The 27,565-nt window shown below is 28.7% G+C and overlaps 1 protein-coding gene across 2 annotated transcripts in view; it reads left to right on the top strand.

Moving 5' to 3' along the window:
- The window catches only part of LOC129963732 (dachshund homolog 1-like), a 238,170-nt gene that overhangs the window by 89,974 nt on the left and 120,631 nt on the right, over positions 1-27,565 (top strand). For both annotated transcript variants that reach the window (XM_056078259.1, XM_056078258.1), the window contains one exon: positions 21,311-21,441. In XM_056078259.1, coding sequence (XP_055934234.1) covers positions 21,311-21,441 — 131 coding nt within the window. The remainder of the gene's footprint in view (positions 1-21,310; positions 21,442-27,565) is intronic.

Genomic DNA, 27,565 nt, shown 5'->3' with positions numbered 1-27,565 from the left:
TTATAAATAACTTATAAATTTTGTTGAAACATCGAAAATTATATAAGCATGCGGATTTTAAAATGAAAGTTTGTTATGTTACAGAAACTTAATGTTGCCATTTTTTAAAAATCACGCAATGCAGTTTGCTCGATTTTTATAGTATTCTCTCATTAAAATGATTAACAACTTAAAAATTATCTTTTACCGTTCATGAAGTCGTATTAAATTACAAAAAATTTATTCTGCGTTTAAATACTTCTTCTACTTTGACAGAAAAAAGTAAATAATTAACGATGCAAAATTATGTCAGCTGTAATGATATATTGTTGCCTGATTTACCAACCAGAAACGAAATGATTATGTATATATAGAAATAAACGAAGACTACAGCTGTCATTTATTTGATTCCAAATCTGAGCGCACATTTCAAGCACAACAACAAAAATGATGTTTTGGGAAAGACCAGAGTTGGCCATTGCAGTCAAAACGTCAGTTGCAAATAATCAAACTAAGCATTCAATGCTGCTCACACTGTGGCAATTTCCCTTGATGGCACCCCTGTGAGACCACTGACGATGAAGCACGTCACTCAAGGGGGCCCTTAGTTGAAATCTATCCTTCAACGGCTTGAGGAGGAGTTGACATACTTTGGGGAGAGTCCAGACTGTTCTTTTTCTTAATATGTTCTTTGCTGTTGAGGTATCAAGCAGCAAAAACAACGTTACAGAAAGCTAGCATGTTACATGAGAGGAAATGAAGCAAAAGTAACTTGGAAAAGAAAGATTCTATATTTTCCGTTATGTTTTCTTTTGACTGAGTGGTTTTAATATCTGATGTGATGTTAATCTCTAAAATAAGCTTGTAAAATGCAAATTTTAGTGTTCAGTAATCAGATTGATTTAACGTTATTTTAGAAATTAAATGTTTTGTTTGGGAAATTTATAATTTAATAAACTAAACTTTCAGTAATTTTCATAGACATTTCATTCAATTTTAAACAAGTAGCTAGTTTTGATATATAATATTATTTATTTTGATATTTTTTTTTTCAACGTCTGCTATAAATTCTCATTTTTTTATAATACTCGTATTTTTGAATTAAATACATTAAACGACTTCATAAAGATGCTTTCACTTTTATTTTGTTGCAAATTATCTCAGTTGTAATGCTTATGTCATCTAACATTTTTGCAAAATTTTAACTGTATTCCTTATTTTGCCGATATTTAAATCGCAATTAAAGATAAATAATGGAAGCATTTTGTTTTAGAATTTGAGAATAATTTTCTGTAATTATAACTTTTTTAAAATCTCGCATTGGCTATGAGAAATAAATGCAAAATATTTTTGATATTGAGGTTGTAAAGTTTTATCAATTTTTTGAAGATATTTTTTGCTTGTATTATTTTTTCGTACAGGAACATGCTGTGCAATGGCATAATTTTAAAATTAAGCTTTGCAGTTTTTTTATTTTTATTTCGGAATGATATTCTATATCTGAAACGGTTTAATCTAAGGAAAAAGAATTTACTTCTAATGTATGTGTTTGTAATAAATTGGAAGTTATGATATACTTAATTTTAATTAATCATATAAATTATTTTATTGATATTTTAAGAACTATTATTTTATGATATTGCAAGAAACATAAGAATTTTTACTACTAATTTAGTTCATTATTTACTCGAATCAGTTTTGTGAGAAAATCTTAATTATTATGCAGTGAATGAAATTGTGTTTTGTTCTTCTGTTTCTTAACGACATTGAGTTTTGATGTTAAACTTATTCAATAGGAAATTAAATTCATTTTATTAGTAAATTATATTTTCAGTTTATTAGGTTGCACACTGATATAATATTATCCTGATGTTTTTTAATTAACTATTGGAGATAATTGAAAGACCCAAAATATAAGAATCTTAAAATTGATAGATTCTATCATAAGATGAATTCAAAGCTAACTCTAAGATTAAAATTTGATTTAAAATGTAGAATTCTATCCTTCAATTTAAAACAAAAAATAAACAATTAAAATAAAATCAATCTGTATTTCTGTACATAGCTTGAGATTCCGTTCGAATTTCAGTTCCCAGCATTTCACGTTCCAACCGGGATCCTCCATCATACCAGTGTGCCCTTAAATCAATATATCTTCTTTCTTATTACAATGAAACAATGTTACTGCAAGAGATTATTTTCCCTTCCTACCTCACCATCTAGTAAGCCCATACATCAATAATAGGCACCTCTCTACTGTACTATTATTTAAATAACAATTCACAGAACAGTCCGGTAACGACCGCTTTGAAAAACGATACTGGATTGTTTAAGGGTGACCGCAAGTTGTTTGCTTTTTGGTATTTTCTCTTTCGCCGTGTCTTATCTTTCACAATGTTTCATCAATTTAAGAAATACGAACTTGATAAGGTATTGTACTTGGAACGCTTCGGCATTACCTTTCGAATGTTCTATTGTATTGTGGAAAATGATACAAGCCTGTTCAAAGAAAAGAGAGTTGCTGGAAGTAAGAAAATGCGTGTTCGTGGTTTAAGTAAATTGATTGTAATGGATTGTTTGATGTAGTGTTGAACTACTGTGTGAAACTCACCTGAATAAGAGTGGTCTATTTTCTTTTGTGTTGCGGATTGGGACGCGCTGTTGCGGAAATTGGAACTCTTAAGCGATATTTGAGTTTAGACCGTAACCACATAAAGACTTAAAAAATAATAACATCGTGTGGTAGAGTATTGGGTGAAAAAGTAACTTTTCAGAAGTGTGTTTTATTTAATGTCTTTGAAACCCAAACAGTATTCTAAAATAATATTGATTGTATTCCATCAGAAATAAATGAGCACTTTGATGTCCGCGCTGTCTACAAAAGGGTTCTTTTCTATCATTGGAACTTTTTATAAAATTCTTTTACAGCATAATAAGTCTAACTGCTGTAAAATGATGCATGTAAATAAATGTGATTTTTGGAAATTATTGAAAAAAGTCATTAAAATATATTCTTGTTTAGTTAAAAAGAAAATAACTCCATTTCAACACACTTCTGCATTCATTTAATATTTCTATTTTTGATGATAGGAAGCAAAACAGTCCTTTAAATATAACGCAATTTTGCAAGATTTAGCATCAAATTTGTGGTTTTCTCATGAGATGTGAACAGCTTACGTGACATATATCAGTCACATACTGATCGCACCACATTGACTTCACCGGAAAATAACGGCACCATATTTTTATAAACTAACGTGAAAGTATTAATAACCCATAATTTTTTTAGTTCATATTCAGAATTATTTCTTGGTATAGAATTAATCGAAAAATTATTTCGCATGTTCTGATAGTTGATTAAAAACAAAAACAAATTAAATATAGCTAGTAATTTCATAAAGTTTTAAACATCTGATATTTTATTATGTTTGTTATAAATGCAATATGAAGTTATCATATATAAAGTTTCATTATATGATGTACATTTTGTGCTGGTGTAATGGTTTTTAACTTTTATAATTAAAAAATCTTAATAGTTATAATGAATGATATTGTCATAATATAATAAATAGTAACAAAATATCTACTACAAATTAAAACATAAACATAAAAATATAAACAATGAATTCAAATTCTCTTTATTCTATGAGATTTTAAATTCATTTGCTAATAAAAGAAGATTTTAATATAATTTATATTTATTAATGATTATAGTCATTTTCGCGGAAAAAATTAATAATGTCTTTCATTTTATTACAATAATAAACTATGGTACTATGGTAATTTTTTTAAAGTTTATATACTGAGATTGGAGGAGTATAATTAACCTAATGACTTCAGGGCCAAGAAAACCTCAAATCAAACCAAACCACTTCTCAAAGAATAATTCAAAAATATGAAATTAATTTTTTTTTGTAAGCTGTAACTTATATATATTCTTATTTTTATATTTTAAGCTTAAAATAACAAATTCGCTTATGAAATATCAGCTTATGCCAGATATAATCCTTCAAACAGAAAAGATAAAATTACCCAAATAATAATTTTGTTTTCAGAATTTCTGCTTATTTTTTTTTCAAAGCTGCATAGGATACATTTATCAGACAACTAATTCCAATTTAAAAGTAAATACATCAAATTGTACAAGAAACACCACAGAATAACTCCAAGAGCAAAGCGAGAGATGAAGGGGGAGGGGGATAGAAAGAAATGCCATAAAAATTGAGTCAACGAAATGAGAGGTAATAGAATTCTTACGGAAATTTAAGAGAGGAGCTCCCTCCCCTGGGATTTGGAAAGGGATCTACTGAAAATTAAATTTATGTGGTTCATGATCTCATGCAATTAGTTATTTAAATAATCCATAAGAATATCTATCTGAATTAATTTAGGTAAACTGTTATTTAATAATAAAATCTTTGGTTCGTTTTGTTTGCAATTAAATATAAATTATCGATCTATATATGCTTTAAATTGTGAAAGCTTTTTATATTTCTAAATAGTTTTTTTATTACTTATTATCATTTTTTTTACTTATTATTACATTATCAAATTTATAAATAAAACAATTTACAAGTTTTAAATTAATGAAAGGCCGAATTACTTAAGTAAACAAGTTATACGACAGATTGTATTGAGAAAAACAATTTTAATAAAATTTATATTCATTAGAAAAAGCGGTTATAAAATGTTCCAATGCATGTGTAATGCAAAATTGTTAAATTTTGAAATAATAAATTTCATGAAAAATATATTAATAATTGTTAGTAAAACATTAAAAACAGCATAATATGTAGGTTGTTAAAATAGGAAATCCGTTTTCTTTTTTCATAGAAAATGATCAACTATTTCGTGAAATAACTAGATATTCTTTAAAATAATGGATAAATCACGCTAAATTATTTCATGAAATAACTAGATATCCTATTAAATGAATTACATACTTTAGCATATATATTATGATTGTTATACAAGTTTTTAGATTATTTCCTTCTTTCTACTTGAGAAATTTTAAAAGTTAACTAAATTCTAAGTTAGAATAATTAAAAAATAGTTTGTAAATAGTAAAAAATTCCAGATCGTGCTTGTGTTAAAGCATGGAAATGATGTACAAATTTCATCAAATAAAATTTATACTTCAATTGGATAATAATATTCATAAAAACAATGCCCTTTTTAGAAAAGTAACAATCTATTTAAAAAAAATATCGACAAAATGCATTAAACATTTATTTAGCTATTTCGGCAAATTCTTTTTAAAAAAAAACATGATTTTTCTTTTTGAGTATAACAAATTACCAAATGTATCTGAAGTCGAATCACATATTTTAATATTTAAATCGTCCCTTTCTTTAAATGAAGGTAACGCTATATTATACAAGGCATTCAATATCGCTGTACAATTCTCCTTGGAGATCTACTTCAAATGCAGAATTCTGACAAAGTCGCATTTAAAACAAAACATTTTCAGCTATTTCTTGTCTTTCTTATAAAAACTTATTGTAAGACGATTTTTTTTTTCATTCGCGATTTTACCTATTCATTTATATGTGGATTTGTTCAGAAATGAATCGAATGATATGCATACATAAAAAAAATCATTCCTCAGCATATAGACAATCTAAGAATTAAAAATAGGAAGAAAAAAATAAATTTAAAAAATCATTTTCAAACGTGGGGTGGGTATTCACTGCTTGTTGGAAAGCAATTGCATAAAAAAAATCTTTTTTAGCTTTCATTTGAATTGAAAGAGTGTTTTTGTTCAATTAAAAGTATCTGTTACCTTAGCAATTGATCTAGGAAAAAATATAATGAGAGGATTTTTTCATTGAAAAAGTGTTGCCAGAAATATATCTTTTGATTCCTTTTTAATTTGAAAGATACTACTTTTGTATTTGGAAAGCAGGAACTTCAGAGACTGAGAAGACAATAGACTTGGGAAGTTAATTTCTCGAATAATAGAAATTCCGAAGAAATGGATTTGGATTCCGTTTGAAGATTCCTAGCTCAATATGTAGATGTATTGAGCCAGGAATATGTAGATATATTCTCGATGTATAAGCGATTAGAATTGGATTTATTTGACTTCTTAGAATAACGTTTCTTAATGTTGTTCTTTGTCAATTAATTTCTCGATGCTGCCTTTTGAAAATTCTTTGACAAAAAAAAGCTTAAAATTCCATTGTTCGAAAAATAATGAAATTTTATGGAATATGAATTTAATGAAATGGTGTTCTCACACAAATTAATAAATATTCGAAGTAAAAATCGCACTTAAAATAAAAACAAATATTTAAATTAGTGTATTATGTTTTATAGAGATGCCAATTCTGAAGAATCTTTTTTTAATAGCTGCAGACGATTTTTTTTCTTTTATTGATTTTTCCTGAATAATAGTTTTCGAAAATGAAGCACTCCGTTATTTTTTTTTCTAAATTAATATGTTTTCAAGATTTAAATTCATTTAAGCTGCGCCATTTAATTTATAGTAATAGAATAGGTTTTATAAAATTTTATGCATTAATGTTATCAACATACATTAAAAATATATTGTCGTGAAAATATGTTTAAAGAGATTTTATTATTGTTTTTCGTTTTTATGTAAAATTTTAAATTATCTAGAAAGCTATTGATAATTTTTTGTTATCGAATATTTTTATATTAAAGATCTAGGGAATTAATATTTATTGTGAATTAAATGATTAGTAAAATTAGGAAATCATTTCTGTCCTTCCCTATCTGTTCTATAAGAAATTCAATGAAAACAATTTCAAACGTAAATGAATTATCGCAATATTTGTTTCTATAAAATCAACTCAAATATATTTTAGTGATGACAAAGTACTATTATCATTTTCTGATGCAAATTAATGTAGAAATAAAAATTACTTTAAAAAGCTTTTCTATTAATTTATTCTTATAATATACAGGTATCGGACAACTTTGTTATAAATGAAAAAAAGGCGAAATAAAATAATAAATTTTCAGGAAGTATTTCTGAAACTATTCACAACAATTTTCATTGAGTCTAAAATAATCAATTATTTTATCGTCTGAAAAAATCAATTTTGATTGTAACTCTTTAATAATATAAATGGAATAAGTTTTTCTTAAAAAGATTCGCAGCATTATTTTAATGAGAAACCCTGGATGAAAACTTACTAAAAACAATTAATATTATTTCTTACATTCAAAGTAGCTAGCTTACTTGTCATAATTCTTAAATCTCTAATTTTTAAAAAAGTTAATTTCGAAATATTTTTTTTAATTTCTTAAATATATTTCCTTTTATAAAAATTATATTTCCTTTTAAATATAGCTCAAGGCTAAGAACCCGCTCATTGCCAATTGGTAACACAATATTGTAATTCGCCAAGGATATTTGTAAGCAATAATAAATATAGATTTAAATACTTTATTTTTCTAAGTAACAATTTTTAATTCAACGATGTGAAATAAAGTATTTATTATTCTCATTTACAGAAGCAAAACAAAAGATCATGCAGTCACAAGTAAATCCCCAGCATTCGTGTTGCCAAAAACATATTAGAAATTATTTAAAAAATAAAATCAGTTTGTATCTTATTGGCAACAACAAGAAGTGAAATTTCAATATCATTCTTATATTAGTTTAGAAACCAAAATTAGACATCCTATTTAAGGGCAATAGTTCGCAATTTACTTAACATTTGGGAACATAGAAGAATTAGCTACTTACTTTTGATACGTTATTGTAAAGAAAGATTAATTTATTTAAATTCAAATGATTATTAATTTTTAATAAAATGTTTTAATACATAAAACATATACTAATGTACACAATTAAAACATGGCTTAACTCGAGACACTGATATTTCATTTAAATAGCTATATAACAAGTACTGTACACTTCAGAAAACCGTGCCTATCACTTTTGGACAATTTTACTCCGCAAATGGATGATAAACAGTGAGTAAAAAAAGTGCTTTCCAAAAAATTATGTAAAGATGGCTCTAAATCTAAATTCAATCCTAATTTTTATCTTAATTTAGCCCATATTAACTTCATTCTAAAATCTCGTATTTCCTATACCACCTTTTCTTTATTTAATTAAAGAAACAGAAACTCTGTAAAATTGCTGAAATCGACAAGTTCCCACACTCTGAGGGAAGGGATAAAAATTTGTTATCTAAACACATTCTTTTAAAAGATCCTATAATTCCCTTACCTAAATCAACACGTGTAAAGAAATCGGTATCAGAATCTCACAGTATATAATCATGGGGATAAATATTTCGTTGGCTTTTTCTCTTTTCGATCTTGTATTGTGATGTTGAAGTACCTTGTTGCTTCTTGCTTGTACATAGATTATGCCTCCAGGGATGGAATAAAAGGAAGGTTAAAAATTTTAAGTGTCTTCTGCCTAAAAATTCTTGCTTTAATATATATATATATATATATATATATATATATATATATATATATATATATATATATATATATATATATATATATATATATATATATATATATATATATATATATATATAGAGAGAGAGAGAGAGAGAGAGAGAGAGAGTTTATGGACATACATACATAAAGAAAGTCACAAAAATCTTCATAGTGGATTTCAGCAATTAGTTTTATAGGTGACGAAATTTTTTTAAAGTGTCTGAAATTACTATGTTGCTCAGAGAAGTGAAACCTCTGAAATATTAAACATAAGAGTAGCGAAAAAGAATGTATTCAGTTATCAAAATTACGGAATTTTAATTCGATACAAAAAATATATTCTACGCATGCTGTTTCATCTATTAAAAGCTTAGAAACTATTATTTTTCATCCTACGTACTTGGTAACTTGTTAAGTGTATGCATGTATATTCATATCTAACTTAGTGCCCACCTTTTAAGCACCCCAACAACGATTCGTTGACAATTACACACCGAAATCGCCAGCCATTTCTTTCATTGCCTACCATTTTATTAACCATCCCCGAATAGAAAGAAGTAGTCTGGAATAAATAAGCAGAAAAAGAAAAAGAGACCCACACGCACTCAAATATATCCTAAAACTCGGTTGCAAATGGCATAGCAATTGCAGACTAAGTCGTTCTCAAGTGGGTGGAGAGAGATGAGAATTGCAAAGGATGGGTTGCAAAGGAAACCGAGGAGGAGGAATGAAATAGCTCTTTTCTTTTGTTCCTCGAGTCGTTAGTCTGAACACTTGTTCTGTGTGTGGTATTGCTTTTTTAACATTTCTTTAATATTGTAACTCAGTCTGGAGTAAAATTCTTGCTGCTGGTTTTCTGTTTATTTTATTCATGGGCATTCTTCTACTGAAGCAATTTTGTTTGGAATACAATTGATGGCAGTTGCGAATGGGTGTGATAGTGAGAAGATGTGATGAATCATTTTAACGATTTTACCGACTTTTTACGAACTTGGTATAAAATTATGTTATATTGAGTTGATATATAATTACGCTGAATTATTTCATTTAGTTTTTTTGTTAAATTGCATCTGTTTAAAGTAGACGCCTTTGGCGACCAGATGGTTTGCCAAGAATGTTGATTGTTTTTAATTTTTTTCTCATAACTTTCATTTCTCATCATGATTCCCTTAGTAAAAATATTTTAAAAGTCAAATTTCCTCTTATGATATGTTGTACAATAGTGAAGTAATATTTTTGAGATTTTTCTAAAAATAGGGGTGGTAATAGTGGTGGTCGTGTGTATGCGCGGGGGGAACAGGTGATCGTTGACTTCAAGTTAAGTAAGACTTTATGTAAAATAAAAATTCGCGTAATGGGTCCAATGGGAGGCATTATTGTTTTTACTAATTATTTTAAACGTATAGCTTCATTTTTCTAGCCCAGAAAAAAAGCATTTTTTTTTTCATATAATTTTTTTATATTACAAATCTCACATTTCAGAAATACAAACGCTCTGTAGATTAAATTTATGTTTTCAATGCAAAAAATTAAAAAAAATTGTTACATACGTTTATAAATTTCATTAACCTTCACATGTTAAAATTTCGAGAAATTGGTGCTTTAACATTTACTTTTGAGTTGGCAAAAGTGCGATTTCAGCTGCTATATTGACGATATTCAGTAATATAATATCGACGATATTCAAACGAATGGCTATGTATCTCCCTGCTAAAGCTCTTCTTATGTTTATTTTAAACATAATCAATACTTTGCTTTAGAATACTTTGCAACTTCATAATCTCAAATCGAGATCGATACAATAGCTGGAATTTATTCATTTGTGTTCAGCAATGACCAGATAAATTCCAGTCCAGTTCCCATGACCAGATAAACATTAGATACGAGGTAGATAGTATTCGTCAAAAGCGGGCTAAAAATGTGATTCATATTGCATTAATGGCACATTTATTTTCATGAAACAAGAGTATCTTTAAGACTGATAAAAATAAACTGTCCATTACTAATTTATCAATTATGTCTGTGAAAAACAGTTAGAGTGCTTGTATCAATTTTTCCTCTTTATTACAGTTTAAATTGCATTTATTTTTTACTTTATTTTATCGAGTACCAATTATACGAAGAGAAAGTATTATGATCATAAAAAAATTCTATTTTAAGATTTTGATGAGTCTAAGCTCTTAAAATCATCCTAAATTTAAAAATAAAATAGCATTTTTTTAAAAAAAAAAACCCTCTGTCTGTAAATATGATAAACGTAATGTATTATGCAAATGGAGTATTATATGCTATTTTTACATTAAAAAAAAATTATGTCAAATGTTTGGGTGAAATTCATTTACGGGACATATTACTCTTGCTGTTTGCTCATGATTATGATGACTGAAATCTGTAAGGAGCTAGGGTTGGGTGATATTGCATAAATAAGCCTTATATTTTTTGTCAGTCATGCAAAAGTATCAAGTATATAAAACTAATACAGGTTAAGACTATCTGTTTTTGGACTCGATTGTTAATCTCACTTAACGCATTCTTTTGCAGTTGGTAGATATTATACCAATCTAATACTTTGTATTAGATTTTCATACTTTGTATTAGATTTTATAGCTCTAATTCACCAATCTGCCTCAACGGCATAATGGCCAAGTATGATGTTTTTTATTCCAATATATACATTTCATTTCCAAACTTTATTGCTCTTTATCCAAATAACGATGCACAAACCACTGAAGAACCTTCACTTTCTATTATAATAATTATAACAGAAATACTTTTTTTTTCTCCTCATCTCACCCATCTGTCAATCATTCTCAAAAACTAGGCTACTGTTATATCGTCGTCAGTATCTCTTCAGAAGAAGCGAGTTCCAAATTTGGAATCATATTGTTATCAGTATCATCTGATATGAAATTGAATATCAGTATCATCTGATATGAAATTGAATATCAGTATCATATGATATGAGATTGAATATCAGTATCATATGATATGAACGAATATCAGTATCATCTACTAGTCTCGGCGAATGTGCGAAGACCGATATTCGCGGATTACCCGGTTTCAGGACGGGGAAAAAATCATTTCCTGTATCAAGAACATAAGTGTGAGGTAAAAGTATCCGGTGCAATCATGTATTACTATCAATCTGTACTGGATACAGCAAAAACCGATTATCAATCCAACCTTACAACGAGCCGATGAATGAAATTTGCATTATCTTTGAAAATGAATTTTGAATTGAAATTTTAGATTAAATAATCATTAGGTTGATTGTCTGCCTATTCGTGTGCATTTGAACATTGCACCTAGATGAATGAAAGTAGGTTTGATCAAAATTGTGGATACAATCGGTAAAAGGGAAAGAGTCTAAACTATGTACTCGATTTTCTTCAATATAATACAGTGGACAAAAATTGTCATATTTTGTAAATATACAATAAAGGTATCAGTTTATTCATTGTAGTTAAATGTATTTGATATCAAGAAATATTTTTAATTTATCATAGCAATTATATTGTTATATCCAAAACATAGATTTAATCCAGTGAAATAGGTATCATTACGGTTATAATAAAAAGTTGAATGATACTCTTAATGAAATTAATGCTAAAATTACTTGTACTGCTATTAACTAATCTCAGAAACTGTTCACCTTTAATAAAGAAAAAAGATATGGAACAAAGTACTTGAACTCGTAATTTTCATGGATATATCACGAGCAAAAATTACTATTCCAGTTGAAATGGAAATTTTTATTATTTAAAAATAGTTTTAAAGAATCTTACACAAATTGCATTAATTAATCAAGATATTTTTTAATCTCATATGGTTGGTTGCTCATAGTAATTGTCCTTTATTATTAAAGATGTGGGATATGAGACAAAATACTTGCAACTCATAATTTTCATGTATATATCTAAAGCAAAAATTGCTATTCCGATTCGAATGGAAATTTTTATTATTTAAAAGTATTTTTAATGAATCTTGCACAAATTGCACGAATTAATCAAAACAATTTGTAAACTGATATGGTTGCTCATAGTAATTGACCTTTATTATTAAAGATATGAGATATGGAATAAAATATCTCTAACTCATAGTTTTTATGAGATATCTAAAGCAAAAATTGCTATTCTGTTTCAAATAAAAATTTTTATTATTTAAAAATTTTTAAAATGAATCGTGCACAAATTGCATAAATTAATTCAAAATATTATCTTAACTGATATGGTTGCTCATTGTAATTGTCCTTTATTATTAAAGATATGAGATATGGAACAAAATACCTGTAGCTCATAATGTTCATTTAAAGTAAAAATTGCTATTCCGGTTCGAATGAAAATTTTTATTATTTAAAAGTACTTTTAAAATAGCTTACACATATTGCATTAATTAATCAAATTATTTTCTATAGTTGCTCATAGTAATTGTCCTTTATTATTAAAGATATGAGATATGGAACCAAATACCTGTAGGTCATAATGTTCATGAGCATATCCATAAACCACGCTATTACGACAGTAAGATCGAATGATAAGCAGTAAATGATGAAGGGAGGCAATTCTTTTCGTACATTAGGAAGAATAATACCATTTTTAGTTATTTACCGAATGCTATAGGCTGTTCTGATTTCCCCTAACTTGGAAGGTGAAATAAGTCGTTTTTCTCTCCCCTAACATCAAAGCGAAGGGAGAGAAAGGCTTTTATTTTGAGGTTAAGACTGTCTGTCTGTCGGACGGCCGCTTGGGATACAGGGTTAATGCTCTTTATTTGGCCGGCCAGGTTTATTAAGGTTAAAAGTGCGTTGTTTTACGATGATTTTACGCCCTCCGATGCCCGGGCAAGCGGGAACGTAAAACTAGCTTTATTACGGCACAGAAGGAGCTAAAGGCACTCACGACAACGTCATTCGATTCCGAAGACTTCTACTGCACCTACAAAACTGAAACGTTCCTCTTCTTCTACTGCTGCTGTTTCTTTTCCCGCCCAAACTACAGTGATTCATTTCGTTCCTTTCATGAGATCTGTTACAATTACGACGCGGAGGGAAAAGATTTTTGTTTGCTGGTTGCCATTTTTTTTTCTTCTTGTTTTGCCTTCTTTAATTTACTCCGTTCTGCTGGTAGTAAAAGAGTCGTGAAGTCTGAGAGTTGTTTTGGAAAAACAATCAAATCGAAACATCCGGGCCAATTAAATGGCAAACGATCCAGAATCGTTAAAAACGGAAATAGTGTTGGGTTGTTCGTCGACTGCTGCCGGAGATTTCGGTCTTTTATCTCTGCACCTAACCCGTTGTTTGGGAGTAAGAGGGGATTTAAATGGGGGCCACAAAAAAAGAAAGCATATGAAATCGAAAGTTTGGTGTGTTAATAAAAATAGGAAATGTTCCAGATCAGCACTTGACGTTCTGTGACTTCTGTGTTTTAATTTGACGTTTGTCCATTACATTAGAAAAATTTGGAAGCTTTAAGGGTTTCTTTCTATGAAAGGTCTAAAATAAAATAGAACAATGAATTGGAACATACGGTCAGAATTAAAAATATATATATATATAAACTTTTGACTCGAAATATTACAGAAGCCGTTAGATTTATACAAAAATCTGTTTTCTGATATGAGTTATATAGATTTCGAATATTGTGATTGTTCCGAATTTTGAGTAAAATTAACCCTCCAACTGCGTATCCCGCAATTTTCACGGATTGGCAGTCAGTCCGTTTTCTGCTGCATCCCTCGTTTTTCGCGGTTTAGAGTGTCTATTTTTACAATTACAGTTTTTTATTATATTATATTATTGTCCTGTATTATATTATATTATATAGTATCAGTTCACTTTCTTTGAAAAATATCTGAATTTATTTGCAAACATCGTATCTAAATGGTGATTTTAAAGAATTACGCAGCCAGAAGCTTAATAACCATCTTTTTTTTTTTTTTTTTTTTTTTTTTTTTGCATTTTCCGCACAATATGACGCACAATAAAATGATTCTCATATGTAAAAAAAAGTTTAAATACAAAGCAATACTTTCTGAGAAATTTTATTCACTAATAAATAAAATCAATCCTTTTTACAATGTGATAACCACAATTTGGCTACTCCGACACAGCTAATTAAAGCACACGGATAAATTTCGAATGTTCGGACCGCCGTGACAGCATTGGCAGGAACTAAGCTTGAATTCTGAGAGCCAACACCGCTACGGTACAACTCTTCCCTGTCCTGTCATCGTAGGAAGTAGCCTGGCCCCGCCATTTTTGTACACTCCCGGATAGTGAAAACCAAAGACCATGCAGGAAGCTTCTCATCCTCGTATCTGAGGTGTACCCCTGTTGGAGTTTACAATTTGATAAATAAAACAATTTCATATGTTAATAATTTTACTTCATTTTTTATTTTAAAAAATAGAGTCTAGGCAGTGTGCAATAAGAATATATTCACACGTAGCAATGTATTCGGTGTGAATTTAATGATTTAGTATGATTTTAAAATTGCGATTATGAATTATGAAATCTCAATTTTCATAATTCATAACCTTAATAACGTAATTATAACTATAACTGTACCTGTAATTATAACTTTGAGGATGTAAAATGCTAAGAATGAAAAATAAAAACTCATTTCAATAATTACACCAGTTTTGTAGAATTATCATTTCATAAAATAATTCTGCTGATATCTAGTGACAGAGAGTGAATAAAAAAGAAAATTATATTCATATGCAGAATATGCTGTGGGTGCAAAAGGAATAATTAATGTTCATTTACGAATAAATAAATATACAGTGTAACTAAAACTAACTTGTTATTTATTCTTTCAATTTGTAAAAAAAAGTCGAATTACTAATTTTACAGTAACATATTTAGTTGATAAATGACGAAAAAAAGGAAGAAACATATGCGAGGCCTTCGGTCAAGGTTATAGGATAGGAAATAATTTTTTATCGCCTGAAGTTTAATCTACCTTGTAACCTAAACTTGTGAGGTCAAGTAAGTGTTTAGGAATGATACATTACTTCTTCAAGTGCTGTTTAGTAATTGAATTTTTTTATTCATTCCCTTTCGATCATTTGATGATAAATTCAGTTGTTATAAGAAGAGAATTATTTATTGATCTGAAAATTTATTTGTATTATGTTATTTGAACTGAGAATCTAAAAAAGGATTTTGTTAGACTCACTTTCATTGACATACTTTTAATCTTTTAAAAATGTGAGTTGTAATTGCTGAAAATTTGTGCACTAGTTGCTGTTGTACGAATTGCAAACCTTTTTTGTTCGTACAATCCTCAAATTCTTAAATTCTTTTTATGATTCAGTATTATTAAAGATTATTTTTTGGGGTGCAATGGGAATCCTGTATATCATTTTAATGAATTCGCTTTCATTTTATTCTAAAAGTATAATTAAATATTTCATAGAATTGATATTATGCAAACAATAAAATTAAATCTTTCATCTTTATGAATGATAAATTAAATATTTCGCTAGTTCTTATACTGTTTGGTTGTTACATGTTTGAATTTCTAAAGTAATTTCTGAATTTCGTTATTAAAAACGCTTATTATGAAGACGTTAGTGGAGCTGAAAAATAACTCCCAATCTTGTCAAAAACTCCGTATCTTTAAACGGCAATGCCAGTAAAAAGAAAAAAAAATATTAATAATGACATTGGCGAATTTTTTTGGCGTGGAACTTCAAATCTATACCAAGTACTTACATTTCAAAACCTGTAGCTTTAATCAATGTATCAAACTCGTATTCCCCTGGTACTCAAACAGAAACGTATTCATAGCATATTTCAAAATACCTTTTTCCAAACAAAACCGAGCTATACAAAAGAAATCCCATCGTATTTTTTTCAGATATTTTTAAAGAGCAAACAGAGGAAGGGAAGCAAATATCCGTCCTTTTATTTTTCATCCTTTTATCCTGTCTACTTTTTTAAATATACATTATAGAATGGACGCGTAATCTTGCACCTACTTTAAAATTTAAGGGAAAATATCTATCGAAAAGTCGAAGGATTATCATTCTTCCCTGCTGCAAATAACTATCGTGTTTTGGAAAATAAGGAAGGAAGAGCAGAGTCCGGTTGTTCGGCACCGCCATTTTGGCTACTTTAAAATGCGTTTGGCGGGGACTTTATCGCCAATTCTAGCCAAAAACGAAAATTATAGTATATACATTTCGAAAAAAAAAAAAAATCGCCTGGTTTTTTTTCTTCTGTTAATTCGTAAGAGTTTTATATTTGCTAAATTTAACAACTTTTAATCATCATATATTAATTTCACTTCCTTTCTTAAAATTTTAAATAAAGTTTTGTGGTTAAGAACTCTGTAGTTTATCAAAGAATGATTTATCTTTAATGTTTTAATAGAAATTAAATTAGAGATGAAAAGATTTTGCTTTATTGAAAATACTGGTAATCTTAAACAAATGATTAAGATTGGTTTTATTCGTTAGTAAAAATATTTTAATGGGATGAATTTTCTTTGGAAAAATTAAAGATTTATCAAAAATTATCGATACTTTAAAAAATTTATTCAGATGTTTTTACTTATTTAAAATTAGTATTTATTACTTATAAAAAATTCAAATACAAATTTCAAACCTTCATAATAATTCATAATAATCGTGCTAGTTTTATTTTGGTTGTAATTAATTTTAGTCTCGCTTTCTCTTGAGTTAATATGACATTTTTAAACAAAGCTGTGAATAATAAATGAAAATATCTTTGAAAAATCTACCAAAAACTTTTAACACCTTTCTTATACAAAAAAGTTTCTTTAAAAAAAACTATCTATTTTTGTTGTCAAATTTCAAAATATTAATTATTAGTAAGATCTTAAGAAATCATTTCTTTGTGACTTCAGTATGAATCACATTTTAATATGCCATATTCCATTAGATATTTTATGCAAATTCATAAAAAGAAAATAATTGATGCATTATTAACTTTATCAAAAGTTTCCCTAATTCAGGAAAAATTTATTTCTGATTTCTTCAAAATATTTTAAAACTAATCTATCCAATTCAAATATCTAATTTTTAGCAATCGTTTTTGAAAGGCATTAATATTTCATTGATGACTACATCATAATTTAATAGAAATCATAATAAATATTATAAATCATTTATATGTATTTTTTATATAGGGAAATAACTCTAAGTCTGGCTCTGCAGTTAATTTCTAAATCGTTTGATGGTATATATTTGTGGATGAGTTTTTTTAAATGAAAGGGTGGGGGGAGGTATATGTTATGTTCTTGACTCAATAAATGCAAAGAAAATTACGTTATCATATTCACATTGCATTAATATTTTAAAGGAAAAATGTTTCTCTTTTGTAGATAAAAATGACCGAGTTATGAAGCTTTGTGTATCAATTATTTAAGTTATTTATAATATTTTGAACCATTTTGACGAAAACCTGTAAATAAGTTTATGGCACTTTCTCGAAACGATTGTTGATTGGTCTAAAATAATGAAAATCAAATTTATATAGATCAATCAATTTTCAAAATAGTCTCGTTTTCGATTTTTCTAACGATATAAGATATTATTTTGAATTGGAGATGTATGCCTATCTCTAACCTTTAAGAAATTGTTAATTTTAGTCTCTATATTAAATAAATTTTTATAAAATTGCTGATAACGACATAAGAAATGATCACAAGTCCTAAAACTATAAACATTTTTTTTTTGTTCATATTGATGTTAAAAAAATTTTATCTAATCACCAAACAAGAATCATCCTTCTTCTGTCCTTATTTGGTCATGAGAAAGAACAACTACCGAAATTTTGCATTTGCCCAGATTCAAATCATTCATTGATTTAACATTTTCCTCGCCAGAATGGTGCTTGAAATATGACTACAAAATCAACGCAAAGATGAAAAAGCGATAAATTTTAAAAAGTAGCACTCTTCCCACGTTTTTGAAGGGCAGAACCGAATCAGGCTCCATACAGAATGGGAAGGGGACGGGGGGGGGAGTTCACGGAACACAGTAAGGTGTTTCTTTTTTGTTTCGTTTCATTTTTACATAGCAGTCAAAAGAATTCCATAAATCTTTCATAAGTAGCGGAAAATTGCGTTTTAAAATTTGAAACTTGTTGCCAGGTTTCCGTGTAGGGATAGTAATTGCCAATATCTGAGTAGGTGGGCCAAACGATAGTATATTCATAGTATACGGATCTGCATATTTTTTAAAACGATAGCGTAAACTCGATTTCTCTCTCTAGCTTCGTTTTTTTTTTTTTTTTTTTTTTTTTTTTTCATTCTTTGAAATTTTTTTAGAGTTGTTCTTGGGTTATGAAAAGTGAGTTTGACCTGATTGAGACTTGTTTACTGCCACTAGAAATGAGATTTATAATCTGATGCGACGGTTCTTCATCAAACTGCTTTCAAAAATAAACTGACGGAATGACATATTGATACGATTCAACTCTTGGTAAATTTGACGGCGTGTTTACAGATTGCCACAGAGACTGCGCATGAATTTTTAATATTTTTTAACGGCATAATCTTCTAAGATAGATAGATAGATAGATTTTAACTTTTATTTAACTCGTATTATAAATCCATCTATAAACCAATAAAGATTCTTATCCAAACTTTTGTTCAAAAATCTTTGGTTCGGTAAATTTTTATTTATACTAATATAGTGACACCGCTTTTATTTTGAGTTTTATTAAATCAAACTTTATCTTCCGTCGTCTCATTTTTAAAATACACTGCAAATTATATGATCATTTGGTCTTAGGAAAGTTTTAAAATGAAAATATGTCCATTTTTTTAAAATTAAGCATTCAAATGACGATGTATATTTGACTATTAATTTTTTATACTGTATTTATTTACAAGACATAAATTAAATTAAAGATTTATTTAATTAAAATAAAATGTTACATATGAGATTAGATTTTAAAAATCAGGACTCTGATATATTATTGTATTTTTAGTTATGCTCCTTTCTATAACTTAAGAAACTGCAGAAATATTTTTTTTAATAATAAGTACACCTATATTATGTCCTCAATTTCTTTAGTAAAAATAATTTATTTTCTCAGAAAAAAAACATGAAAGCTTTGATATATTTATATGAGTAGTTTTATTTATTTTTCTTTAGTTAAATTTAACGACCAAACATACTTTTGCAAAACAAAAGTATATATTTACAATTATTCTTTGCAGTCATTTTAATTATAACTTAAAAATGTATACAGAGTGTCTCAGCATCATGGTACAAACTTCTAGTAAGGATAGAATATACTTAGACGACACGGAATGATATAGAATTGCTGAATTGGAAATATTAGCTAAACTTGGTGGATGACATTGCACGTCTGCAAATGCGTGAGTTCTTACTTAGAGAATCTTCATTTCGGCCTTCCAAAATGAGAATTGATGATCGTAACCAATGACATTACAGCTGTTCGCATTGAAAAGAGCATGATGTATAGCCAACGACGTCAATCAGAGCTGGACTAAAATGGATAGATCATATCAAAGTTGCGAAAAACACTTTCACAGTCGATTCAAAACGTACCATACACTTTGATAGGAACAACAATAATCCACTACGTGAAGAGATTCATTCCACCTTACATTTTCAATCAACCAAAAACAAAAAATTATAACGAGCATGTGAATGTCAAACTATTTTTATGTAATTCAAAAATATAATAAAATCTTGATGGCAGCATTCATTGAAATATTGATATGCATATGTTGAAGAGGGAAAGGTTGTTTTTTCTACGCATGAACTATGCATATTGGATATAATTTTGGGTCTGCTGACTGTAGTTGTGACATCATTGCTATATCATTGGTCGTGATCTTGCTTTGTTCAGATGAAGAGTTATGTGGTATTAATGGTTACGAGCATTGAATCTTGCTTTGGAATGCTGAAATAAATATTATCTTAGGGAACGCACGGAAAATGACGTACAAGCCATCTATCATATCTGGCAAGCTTTCCTGCCCCAGCATTGCTATGTGAGTCCGAATCTTATAGATGTTCCCTTTTGTCCCTAGAAGTCTATGATCCTGGTGCTGAGACATCCTTTATAGATATCATATAAATTTGAAAGGGATAAAAATAATCTTATTTAATGAATCCTGTAGCTATATTTCCTTTTATTCCCGACGGATAGAAACGGTACGATTCTGACTTTTGTCAGTTGTTAAACTGACCCTTTTTGTCTGAAAGACATATCGATTTTTTATGGCGGTAGTAAAGAGAAATATAATAAAGACTTGAAAATGAATAATTTTTTAAACTATAACATTATATTATAATTATTAAATGAGTATTTTTTAGAACAATATTATATGCTACCGTTTAATAACAAAACTACATTGTCAGCTTTCCGGTGTTTATAATATACCAGGACTCGAATTTCTTTTCATTTTTTATAAACTTCCTAAATTTAGTTTGAATTAGTTACTATGAACAATTATTACCTGTATAGATAATTTATTTAAAAAGATTAATAAAATAACTTACTTAACCCTTTCTAGGGCCGCGGGAAGTATACTTCCCACTAAATTTATCAATCTTTGTATGAAATTACGTAGGTTGGTATAAGTTCTGACCAATTTTTTTAGAAAGACAGAAACTTAGATGCTTCAGTTCTTTATCTCACACAAAATGACGTGTCTTTATTTGTTACTTAATTATTAAGTAACTAAATTAATTAATTTATCAAATTAAATTTATCTAATAAGCTAAATGAATTCCTTTTCTTATTCTAATTTCAAGCCTAAAAATATTTTAACATAATATGACTAGAATAAAATGGCCCTTTAAAGGGTTAAATAAACAAAAATTAATTTATTGAACTTCTCAGAATCCATGTAGTTCAGTTATATTAATGTTTTTTAATGTTCCATTCTAGTTCGAGACCTGGCAGACCCCCAAAGCGGGTTTCAATGGTCAGCATGCCGTCTAGTGTGACGACAAGTGGTCTGGTGAAAAAGTCCCGGATGGATGGCGATTATCATGGTTATGAGAACGGTCACATAACAGGTAAAAGCATATATATTATTAATCTAAATTGTCTTGTTTGGGATTAATGTCATTTTCAACAACAACAGTAATAACAAAAAATATATTTGAAATCTTTTCTGAAATAATTTTTTTCTGCTACTGCAAATATTCTATCTATATAGGTGTAATTAGAAAATTTACACTTCTCTTTCTTGGAAAATTATTTATTTCACTTGAAATTTTACAAAATTTTGAAATCTAATTTAAGTTGAAAGTTAATAGTATTAGACAACTTCTAAAAATGATTTATTTATTTATTTTGCTTTGAAATGGTATCATAACTAAAACTGATAATTCAAAACATTATTAAACTGTTTTACTTATTTATTGTATATTAAAGTAATTTAGGTACTAACATCCTGACTGTTTTGTATTATGATAAAATATCAAAATATAATCGTTAATGCTAAGTTAGAAATAATCTATTCCGGTAAATTTCATGAAGCTTTTGATTCCGCAAGTTTCTTGCATAACTTTTTTTATAAGAAAAGCGCTTCATTTATTTGAAACCTTTTAAGCATTACTAAATTTTAATTTTTCCAGCAGTCAACTAAATTGTAAGTAATATTACATCTCTTTCGTACTTTTCAAGTAACTAGAGTAGTAATATGTTAATCGCAGGGAATTCCTGACATAGATGAAAAATATTTTGTCAATCTGAAGAGGCCAACAAAAACTGTTATAAACGTCGATAAAATGGTAATATAAGTACTAGGTAATATGGTATATCAGTTTATTTTAATAATTTATTACTAATGCAAATAGCTTTTTAAAGTTTCCATGTGCTAATATTTTAATTATTTTTACAATTATTTGCGAACAAGCATCTAAATATCGATTTAAAAGCCGCTGAAAGTCTATTTTATATAATCTTGCTCAACCTCACAGTGGCATTCAAGCTCCCCTCGGCACATCAACTGATACCCACTTAATTAAAGATTATCTCTAACATTTTTTCAATAGCCAGCATCAAAAGACCAAAGCGTTTGACACCTCCTAATCTTTGAGAGGTCCCCAGTCCTTTATTTGCATCCATCTAATCTGCGCCAATCGAGCTCACTGCCACCGGAAACACACCTCAATGATGTATAAGCCCCCGCTTCATTACAACCCAATCAAGTCGGGGCCGTTAAGTTTTAAAATAAAACGCCAGTTGACACTTGACCACTTTAAAAGCATTAATTATAGCACGTTCCATGGGGGAGTTAGATCCCGCGAGAAGAGGGGACATCAGTGAAGTCTTCAGTCACTTTTGGTGGCGCGAAATAAAACTTTCGCATCATCTTCATCCACACCCACTCATCCGCCGGCGATCTGTTGTTCGTTTGGGTTTTAGGAAGCCCCCAAGTGTTCGGTCTCCCTGCTCCCTTTCACAGTTAAGCTGTCTTCGTATTGCATTAATCAATCATGCGGACCAGATAATCATGATGGATTAGGTCCAGTCAACGTTGTGTTGTGTTTCTGAAGCGTCCCTATCCTTTTCCTCGTAAGGCGAATGAACGGCATCATGATGAAGATTGGGATGGTGCGGCGGGTGTGCATATTTGGCTGATTTTCAGCGGCTTGGCGAAGCGGAAAGCTTTCGATAGTGACTAATGAGGTGTCTGTGCTGTGTCACGCAAATTGTCACAAGCTGTGTCGGTGTAAACAATAACAGCATTGACTGGGTTGTTTTATGATGTTTAATGCATCAGCATGGCTGTTGTATGTGGGATTTGCTTAATCTAAATGGAAAGCGAATGTATTTTGAGATTACTGTTAATGAGAACTATATTTATTTGGGGGAGATTTATAAAGACTTAAGTAGAGCAATTTTTCTTTTGTTCGATGTACATGTGAAAATTCATTAAATCATTCGAAAAAAAACTATTTATATCCTCATTTACAGTACAATTTGCAAAGCAGAATCTTTGATACGTATCTTGTATGTTGTCAGACTTCATACTCTCTTTAATACTTTTTAATAAAAACTCACTTTCCTTTTTTTGTTTTGTTTTAATTAATAAAAACTCTTTTAACTTAGAGTTTCACTTTTTAACTCTTTAACAATGAAACACCTTTCTTAAACTTTAAATCCATTTCCATTAGTTATTCCAAAAGTGTCCAAGCCTTCAATTTAAGGTTAGAGTGTCTGGTTTTAATTATGATACGCATTATAACATAGCATCTTCAAAAGTCTGCTGATTTCTTTAACTAATCAACCTATCTACATATATTTGCAGCTGAGTATTGATGAATTTAGGTATTTTGTAGCCTTAAGCAATGCATACTATGAGGTCTTTCGCTTTAAAAAATTAATCCATTTAGTTTCATGTTTTAACACATTTTAAACCAAATAAGGGTTTAATGATTAATTATTGATTAATATTTACTTAAGTAATTTTGTGAAAATGTGTATGTTTGCTTATTTATTTATTTTGACATATGTGACATAACATGTGTACATAGTATTATTAAGCAGACACTTAGTACATATGATTACTATGATATTTAAGTGAATATAGGGAAATAGATAGAAATCTGGCCACAATATATTAGACACATTTTTTATTATCCTTTGTTTTTATTTGTAGAAAATTATTGTCTAATTTATTTTAAAAAGCAGGCTAATAAAATCTTTTCAACTAAATTTTATAACCCTTTCACCATAAATAGTTCGCTGGCTAGAAATCTGTAACCATTGCAGAATTTAAAATTATAGAATTAGTGTCTAAAGTTAAAAGCTATTACAATTTTTCTGTAAAAAAAAAAAGATAATTCTTAATTTTTATGAGTTATTATCTCTTAAACATCTCACGTTCTTATTCATAAAATTATAAGCTGGTGTATTAAAAATACCGAGTGAATACAAAAGTCCTGATTATAAAAACTTATTATGCAAATATTATTCTTATGTTTGTATATAAAACGTATGTTTGTTTAGATCCATTGTGTTGTAAATTTTTTAATCAGAATGCACACTTTAATAGACCCCCTTGATACTTGGAGAATATCAAAATGGTATTCTTATTCACACGTAATATTTAATATATCGTCTGTAATGATGTACGAGGTATATTTTTTATTGTAGCCTTCAGTTTTTCAATGTCAAATAATGTCGTGAAACTTCTTTCCCTGTTAAAATGCCCCCCCCCACGAAAATAAGTGGAATAATATCACAGGAGTGTTTTTTTAAATGGCTTTAAAACCTTTACATTTACATTACATTTATAACAACATCGAAAGTTTCATTTATTAAAATTAAAGCATACGTTTTGATTTTTCCTTCATCGAGACCATTTCAGACTAAAACGATGTCTGCCTTAAAAGTTTATCGCTGATTCAATCCTGACAACAAAATGCCATTATTTATTGATGAAAAATCTGTTAAAAATGAACTTTTGAATGATACCAAAATTACATTATCACAATGCATGGTTATATTGTAATAAATTTTTATATTTAAGGTAAAAATTTGTGATCACACTTACATTAAAAATTAATTTTTTTCTCTAAATATTATTCAGGTTTTGTCGAAGCTATAATTTTCTTTGATTTGAAAATGCTAATCGTTCTTGATTCGTTTATGAATTCAGGAGAATAAAATTGAAAATCATATAGACATGTTACAATAATCTTGAAATATTCAATCATGATATTAGAGCATTTAATTTATTTTTAACGTTACTATATGCACATATTAATTAAGTATATATTAATGTCTTTAAATAAAACTATTAACCAAAAAATTAGCTAAATATGAGTGTTCATTTATAATTAAATACCTATCTAAATATGAGAATAACCTTGTCATTGAAACATAATTCTCATTGCTTATATTATTTCTAAGGACGAAGGTGCTTTATGAGAAACAAAATTATTTCCCTTATCTCATTGGCGATTTAAAATGCTCCAGTTTGGCGTCCAACTCCCACTCCAACAACCCTAAGGCGAAAGTTGTCGACGCTCGAGCACCGTGTTGTAGCAGTCCAGCAAAGATGCAGACAGAGCATCTCTACTTGATCACCTCCTCCTCCTACCCACAGCAGGGAAGGAGAAGGGAGGCTCAAAATTGACGTAACAAGCCCCCCACCCCACCCCTCCACGTTTAAAGGGCTAGTAGAGATTTAGCCGCAACTAGATCTTCTGGATTTTCCAAGAGCAGGGCCGACCTGATATGCCTCTTTTAATAAAAGCAAAAGTTTGAGGACGGACCCCAGATTTTGAAAGCTGCCAAGCTGATAATCTTTCCCGATAATGCGATAGATTTCCCCAAAGGCCGCAGGATTTAAAAGCTATGGTTAAAATTTTGAAACTCGTCGTTTAAAGCGTTTATTAGGCGAGCGCTTAGGATGGTAGTCAGTGTTCGCTCGCTTAGCAAGGGGAAGGGAAATTTCTCTGGTATTAAACAAGGCTGAGAGCCTTGTAAAATGCGAATTTACTCAAAAGGCTGGCGCTTAGGATGGCATGGGTGTTTATTGATATAAATGACTTTTCACTACCTGTAGTTTGCGTGAAGGGAATATTAGTGTTGCGGTGGGGTCTTGTTAGTGTTATCAAAATAAGGACTCCAACAATAAAATGATGTGAAATTATGCAGCACTGTCAAGTCTATTATTTATTTATTAATATGCGACACAGATATTTAAAAAAAGAAAATTGCTATCATATACGACGTTAGAATATATTCTAGCCGTTTCTGGCGACCAGTTATTCCGCTAAAATTAATGGTTGCGAAACAATTTCAATTAAATATTTTGCCTAACTCAGATTTAATGGCTTCCTCAGCAAAAAAAAAAAAAAAATCAAATTACATTAAGTTATTAACCATCTTTGGAGATCCGCTTTTGTTTGGAAAATAGACTTCCCAGTCTTTTAATTTTCTTATATAGAATATATTTATTTAAAATTTCACAATACTGTTTGATAAGACGGAAAATGAGAATTAAAAAGAATAACTGTATAAAAGTTAGTGCACCCCCCCTATAAAAAACGATTTTTTTTTCAATCTTAATTTTAACATTGGCTAAAATACACGATTGTTTGGTTTGATGAAAAAAATAAAATTCGTTTGAATTTCATTATAAGAATAAAAACATTGATGCAGACTGCAAACAAAATAAATTTCTAAAATTAGTGTAAAAAATTGTACTAAATTGAAATTCGTTCCATAAAGAAGATATTTTTTGTGTGTGTTTTAAAATAATGTAAAACTCATTTTTTTATGAGTAAATGCTTTCGGAAAGTACAGCTAAAAAATGCCCAAATCTTGCTGATTTTTTAAAAATATTCTAAAAGATGACCTTGATCTTCTCTTAAAGACAATCAAATTTCATCAAGAACATACAAAAATTGTATATTTGTATTAAAGCATGTAAGTAAATACTTGTCTTTGTGTATAGAGAGATTTTAATATTGTCTGTTAGAAAGGATGATTCGATTGTTGCAAAATGGTTTGAATTTATTCTACAAGTATTGAATCTATAGTGTTTTAAATATATTCCTCATTTATGAGGTTAACAAATTATCTGCTAACAAGTTAATATTTTGTCAGTTTAATGTTTTTAAAAAAAAACAGCTGAAAAACACCAAAAGCTTGCTTATTTTTTAAATCTTCGAAAATCTGGCACTGATCTTTCTCTTTTTTCTTAAAGAGAACATGTGTTAAATTTCAAGATCGAACACAAATTGTAAATTTGTATTAAAGCATATAAAAAAAAATTTATCTTTGTATAATGATAACATTGTTTATTAGGAAGTATAATTCGATTATTGCAAAGCTGCTTAAACTTATTTTACAAATGTTGAATCTATAGTGATTCATTTCATTTATAGAGTTTTCATTTATAGAGTTAAATTAACAAATTATCAGCTAACAAACTATTTTGTTTTGATTTTGCTATGTGCGTGTATGTATTCATTTTTTCACTCCATGAAATATAAGAAAAACAGTCAAATTTACTAATGCGATAATAAAATAAAATGCATTTAATATTCAAAAATAAAAATATATAATATAAAATAATTGAAGTTAGAGATATTAGCGTGAGAAGTGTAAGAAAAGTAAGTATAAGACGCTGTGTATTTTCTTTAGTGTAAGAAAATATATGTATAAGACGCTGCA

The sequence above is a fragment of the Argiope bruennichi genome, chromosome 3, assembly GCF_947563725.1.
Source record: "Argiope bruennichi chromosome 3, qqArgBrue1.1, whole genome shotgun sequence".
NCBI lineage: Eukaryota > Metazoa > Arthropoda > Arachnida > Araneae > Araneidae > Argiope > Argiope bruennichi.
Note: the sequence above shows the minus strand (reverse complement) of the source record. Positions and strands in the feature narration are given on the sequence as shown.